This window comes from Cibotium barometz, chromosome 3 (assembly GCF_041138505.1).
Source record: "Cibotium barometz isolate CiBa-2024 chromosome 3, ASM4113850v1, whole genome shotgun sequence".
Lineage (NCBI taxonomy): Eukaryota > Viridiplantae > Streptophyta > Polypodiopsida > Cyatheales > Cibotiaceae > Cibotium > Cibotium barometz.
In genome coordinates this window covers 24400852-24407130 of record NC_141048.1, presented here as the reverse complement: position 1 = coordinate 24407130, position 6279 = coordinate 24400852, and the positions used below count along the sequence as shown (strand labels likewise).

Below are 6279 nucleotides of genomic sequence, written 5' to 3'. Positions count from 1 at the left end.
CACACACACACACACACACACACACACACACATCAATTAGGCACACACCCACACACCCTAATTCGACACACACACACACACACACACACACACACACACACACACACACCAATGGACACCACAGACACTCGAAAATTGACACACCATGCACGAATTGGACACTTCACAGTGATTTTTTAGATGGTCCTTCACGATGGTTCTATCTCATAATAGGTAGGGAAGTAAATGCAAGAAGACAACCTACAATCAAAACTATCTAGCATGCATCCATCAAGTAAGAAAGATTCAATGGCATACAAGCAAGTAAGAAGGGGGAAAAGGAAAGCTCATGAGTAAACTATACAAGGGAATGATTATGTATTGCTTATTATAAAAAATGACTTGCTAGTCTTAAGTAGCTATGTACACGGAGGTTATAGACTTTCCCTATTTGAAATTAAGCATATGGTAAGGCCGCTTTATGTGTTCCAATGTCATCTTACAAAAGATAAGTGCCCGTTCGAGTGGATAAGATGGTCAGGAGCCTTACAATAGGTCTTAGGTAGGTGAAACCATGCTAACCAACAGAGTGGTTAACATCTTGTCTTGTTCATTTTTCTTTAATTTGTGGTACTCATTTGATGTTTAAGGTTTGTATGAGTAAAAGAAAATTACATTGATTTCTCTTGAGTGAAGGAATAAGCTTTAGGATGAAATCTCAAGCTAGAGTGGGGTAAAGCTTGAGGAAGTGAAACTATGAAGACAAGGGAGAGATGAGGTCGAGGGAGGAAGAGAAGATATCATGAGGATGTGTTTGAGGATGTGCTATAAGTAGGAGAGTGGTATTGTGATAATGCTTATACATGTCTAATGGTAGAGCAACCTTCCATTGTACTTTCCTTTATGTAGCTTGGAGAAGGAATAGGCACAAGGAAGCATGATCCATGGGAGGAGGAGTAGACTTGCCTTGGTCTCCAAACAAGGAAGGACAAAAGTATACCAATGGAAATGTTTGTAAGTGGGATTTCTCTCATAACAATGAATCTTTCCCTAGCTTGGAGAGTAGACTTGCCTTGGTCTCCCAACAAGGAAGGACAAAAGTATACCAATGGGCATGTTTGTAAGCGGGATATCTCTCATAACAATGAATCTTTCCCCACTTGAAAAAAATTTGGATTGTGAGTAACTCTCTCTCTCCCTCTCTCTCCCTCTCTCTCCCTCTCTCTCCCTCTCTCTCTCTCTTCTTGTAAACCCTAGCTATATAGATACACATTAAACCTCTCTACGCTTGTACAACACTCACGTCTCCACCATTACGTGCACATCATGGACATAGGAATTTCATTCTTCATGGGGCCAACCATGTTGGAAAAGCTATTAATGCTTATATTTAAAACTCGTCTTTTTTTTTTTTTGATCCCACAAAAAAAAACTCATCTTAATAGCCTCTAGTCATAATTTTGTGGTGCTTTTGTAATCTTTGGGACCTCCACCTCATCTTGCTTGTCTTTACTCTTCTTTAGAAGTGGTGTACATATAACACAAAGAGGAGGAAAAACTATACTAGTGATTTATTTTTTCATTTATGTGTGTGTGTGTGTGTGTGTGTGTAATCAATGGGATTCAACTTTAATTAATAGATTAATTATATCTCCTCTCAATAATGGGAATCGTCAAGGCTATTGAAATTTGAAAAAATTTCATTTGTGTGTGTGCGTGTGTGCGTGTGTGCGTGTGTGTGTGTGTAATCAATGGGATTCAACTTTAATTAATAGATTAATTATATCTCCTCTCAATAATGAGAATCCTCAAGGCTATTGAAATTTGAAAAAATTAAGGTTCTCTTCTTTGTGGGCTCATGCCCCTTTTTGTCTACAATCATTCAAAGAAGAAAGCCCTTTGAATTAGTGCATATGAAGAGATTGATTGGGACAAGCAAATTCAAAGAATAATCAAAGGTCTATAATTTGAGTAAGAAATCAAGAAAATCCACGACGAAAAACATTAATAAAGGAATATGAAAGGATACCATTAGAAGGAGTTGATAAATGGGATAATATGTTTAATCAAAATCTTCTCTCTACTTGATGATTAAAGCACAATTTTAGAAATTGAAACTTGAATCATACATTTGGATAAGATATTAAGGTACAATTCCAATTTTGCTAGAAATGGGAGATTTAGACCACCAAACAATTTAAAGGATGATTAAGGACTTCTTAATCAAACAATTTAAAGGATAATTAAAGACCTCTTAATCAATGATGTCTCAAAGGATAATTAATGATGTCTTAATCAATGGTTGATCATCTTTTCCTCCCAATCAATTAGTGGAATCAATGCTTAGTTTGCTTGCAATTAAGTTATCACCAAATGACTAAGTTAATGAACATGTGAATTCGAGGATGTCTTCCTCCTTTAAAGTGTCATATGGACATGTGGTTATGTTGTTGCTACCCACCCATACTTGATTGGATGTGATGCAACAAAACTTACAAGGTCTACATTAAACTACCACCTAATCATTACATGATGACCTAGGCTCCTTCAATGTCCCTTAGGTGTGGTTACATTTTTGCCTGGGTGATGTCAAGATTTACTTCATATATTAATGTGAGGGTTGCGTACATGTGTAGGTGGCTCATGCATGTCAAGGTGTCATTTGTCCTGGTCAAAACTTGCCTCATGTAAATTAAAGATATATTCGGGGTGGGGACAATAGCCCAACAGTAGAGCTCTAGGCTACCATCCATGGGATGCGAGTTCACCCCTCCCCTCCACTCTCGTGAAGGGTGGAATAAAGAGTGTGTTGGGTAAAATCATGGGAAAAAAAGAGAGAAAGATCTTGTGTGCCATTGATAAGGATCTACATCGTCATCATGATCGACTTAGCCTCACTCTTCCATGCATGCCTAGGTAGCATCATGTGTGTCTAGGTGGCATCTGATGTAGATCTATCTTCACACCATGGGATGAGGTTCCAAGCAGGCTTGATTTTTGACGGGGCTCTTGCCCTTTAAAATCGACGGGTTTGGTAGAAATGCAGCAAGTTTTTTGTGTTTTTTAGTGTGATTTTTGACGGGCATGTTAAAATTTCGCAACTATATATATTACGGCCAAAATGCTAAAAAAAAAACGTCCATCAGAAACTATGGTTCCAAGGTAGGGAGGGTGCTGTGTACCCCCCTTCGTGCATGTCTAGGTGGCATTGTTTTGTTTATGTCTACCCCTGCATGTCTAGGTGGCATTGTGTTGTTTATGTCTACGTGGCGTCCCACATAAACATGTCTTCACACGTGTGGGATGACATTTAGAGGTCTACTACATCACGTGTGCCGTTTATCATTCTCCAAGCAGTAGAAGAACATGAAGGGGATTTCCCCCCGAAAACCTGCAGCAGCGAAAAAAGATAGAAGGAAACCCTAACCCTAAAAAATCCATGGAGGAGTCCTCCCTTCCATCCAACCCTCGCACTGTCGAGGAGGTCTTCAAGGACTTTCTGGGCCGTCGCGCAGGCGTCCTCAAGGCCCTCACTTCCGGTCTGTTTGTGCCCTAATTTCTTTCGAACCCTAATTCTTGCATCGGCTGCTTTCGATGGCTCTCTGCGAAATTTAATTCTTGCATGGGCTGCCTCTACATGGCTTTTTGCTAACCCTAAATCCTTACATCGTCGGTTTCTTTTTGCTAACCACTTTCCTTTTCATTCCTGACCTTGTCTCTAACCCTAATTTCTGGATCTCTGCAGATGTCGAAGCTTTCTGCCAGAAATGCGATCCAGGTATTCTGTCTCGCTCAAGTCTTGGTTTTTGCCCCATTAAAAAATAGGAAAATGGGTTTCGATTTCATCGTCGCAATAAGCCTTATTTTTTTCTTGTTTGGAATTATGGTGTGTCGCGAAACCCATTTTATCCCGTATTTGGTATTTGGTTTATTTTTTCTCAAAAATATTTCGATTTTTCCATTTGTGTTAAAAAATCTGCTAATGGAAAATCCCTCCTTGCTTTTCCCATAATTTTTGTTTATTTGGGTGATTTTAGCATCATTTCTTGTATATTTTCGTGGAAAATTGTTTAGAATGAGGGTTTTCCGCTCTGCGCAGAGAAAGAGAATTTATGTCTGTATGGTTTTCCCGATGAAGTGTGGGAGGTGAATCTACCAGCTGAGGAGGTTCCTCCGGAGCTTCCAGAGCCAGCTTTGGGCATCAATTTTGCCCGCGATGGCATGCTGCGCAAGGACTGGCTGTCTCTTGTTGCAGTGCACAGCGACGCATGGCTCGTCTCTGTTGCCTTCTACTTTGGGGCAAGGTTTGATAAGAATGAGAGGTCAGTCCCTTTTTTAAAGGGTAATTTTCTCTTTAATTTTTTTAATTTTAATGTAACTTTTCATATCAATTTTAATTTCATCATCTTGATTTTCAATTCTAGTTTATGAATTGATTTTTTTCATGTAAAAGTTGTATTTTGCCATTCAAATTTCCCACTTTAGTCTGATTATAGTTAAATAATAATAATACGTTAATTGCAATTTGAATTTCTTCATTCTCACTTTCACCTCTTCTCTGATTGGCTGGTTATAATGGGGGACAAATTACACATAAACGTGTGCCTGCTTGTGGGCAGGATCTGGCAATGATGAGCATGGGAAATGTGCCCACACCTAGTAGCTTTCTGTGTCTGTCAAATTGTTTGCCTGATTTTCATAATTTTGTCAGCTCATCATCTTTGTTCTGTTTTCCGTGGGCTGCAGGAAAAAGCTCTTCAACATGATTAATGATATGCCTACTGTTCTCCACGTCGTCACAGGAAGGAAGCCTTTTAAAGAAACTCTCAAAGAGAGTACCACTCCCGTCAAAGAGATTAGTGCCAAAGAGAGTAATGTCATCAGCCATAAGCCTAACAACAACAAGGCCAATTTCTCTGCAGTAAAGGCGGTAAGCTCTTTTGCATTGGACATGTAGGAGCATTGACTAGCTCAACATAGTTCTATTCCCATTTATTCACTAATTTATATGCTACAAATGCCTCTTTCCTTGTCATTTGTAGGTGCATCTGTAAGTTCCTCTCTCTCTCTCTCTCTCTCTCTCTCTCTCACACACACACACACACACACACACACACACACACACACACACACAAAGAGAGACTTAGAACCTTGCAATAGCAAGCGTACTTGTAATCTGGGGCATAATATGATGATATTGGTACCTCATAGGTTCACATTTCTTACCCCCTCTGAGCGAGCGAGCGTGTGTGTGTGGGGGGGGGGGGAGAGAGAGAGAGTGCATGGGCCTATTCATTTTACTTTCTGTTCTTTTAACGGGAAATATGAATCCTCTACAGAAGCCAAGCAAACCTCCCCCATTTCATGATGATGGTGATTATGAGGATGAAGCTGTAGACGAATATGATGACGACGAGGACAACTATGAAGGAGATGAAGATGAGCACGAAAGCACGCTGTGTGGTAGCTGCGGTGAGAACTATGGCCCAGATGAGTTTTGGATCTGCTGTGATGTATGTGAGAGATGGTTCCATGGTAAGTGTGTGAAGATCACACCTGCCAGAGCTGAGCATATAAAGCAATACAAGTGCCCATCTTGCACTAATAAACGGCAGCGTGCATGAGTGAACAGACGTTGCGGTAATGTGCTGCCAAGTGCAGATCTTCATTAACACAGTAGTGGAATGCCAAAATACCACCAAGGTGTTAGCTGAGCTTCATGAAGGAATCATTTCATTTCAGGGATGATCACACAAGATTTGTATACGTATGTGAGAGCTGTTCGTGTGGAAAGATACCCCCTTAGATGAGACACTTGGCTCCAAATTTTATTCCGGAATCAGTTCAAAGTTTAAGGCTGGCCTTATTTTAAGTGTTTCTTGCTATGCTTTTGTGTTTGGTTTGGAAAATATTTATTGTTAAAGTTTTATAGCAAGCTGTAGATGGAGATGTCACATTGTTGTCCAGATATGGGATCTTTTCATTGGCAGCTTCAGTTGGCCCTTTCTGTGCTGGTCGGCTTATGTTTTTATTCGCTAAATTGTGCTGCTGTTACTGCCATCTTTTCAATTTAGACATATTTAGGCTCTCTTTTGCCAACATGTTTGCTGTTAACATGGCAATGCTTACAGGAGTGTTGTTATTGAGAGCGTTTTGGGGCTGCAAAAGCAACTTCACTTTAATATTTTCCAGTGTAGGATGTACCCCCTGACTCCCAACAGCTGGCCACCTTGACCACAAGCCTCCCTGACTCCCAACAGCTGGCCACCTTGACCACAAGCCTCCACAGTTTCACTCTTC

At 40.2% G+C, this 6279-nt stretch overlaps 1 protein-coding gene across 2 annotated transcripts; it reads left to right on the top strand.

Moving 5' to 3' along the window:
* The first annotated feature begins 3302 nt into the window (after nucleotides 1-3302).
* LOC147639863 (PHD finger protein ALFIN-LIKE 3-like) lies at nucleotides 3303-5851 on the top strand. 2 transcript variants are annotated; one of them, XM_086774846.1, is made up of 5 exons: nucleotides 3303-3518; nucleotides 3725-3757; nucleotides 4118-4301; nucleotides 4726-4909; nucleotides 5319-5851. In XM_086774846.1, exons 1-5 carry the CDS (start codon nucleotides 3419-3421, stop codon nucleotides 5601-5603), a joined length of 786 nt encoding a protein of 261 aa, XP_086630972.1. In that variant the 5' UTR covers nucleotides 3303-3418; the 3' UTR covers nucleotides 5604-5851. The 2 variants fall into 2 exon arrangements, with proteins under 2 accessions (XP_086630972.1, XP_086630964.1); XM_086774838.1 differs by having other exon boundaries at nucleotides 3304-3518; nucleotides 4079-4301.
* The last annotated feature ends 428 nt before the right edge of the window (nucleotides 5852-6279 follow it).

Excerpts from the sequence above, each read along its gene's own strand:
- LOC147639863 (XM_086774838.1), top strand. The coding sequence starts at position 3,419 with ATGGAGGAGTCCTCCCTTCCATCCAACCCTCGCACTGTCGAGGAGGTC. Across the intron at positions 3,519-3,724 it reads CCTCAAGGCCCTCACTTCCG|ATGTCGAAGCTTTCTGCCAG; the intron begins GTCTGTTTGTGC and ends GGATCTCTGCAG. Across the intron at positions 4,302-4,725 it reads AGGTTTGATAAGAATGAGAG|GAAAAAGCTCTTCAACATGA; the intron begins GTCAGTCCCTTT and ends CGTGGGCTGCAG.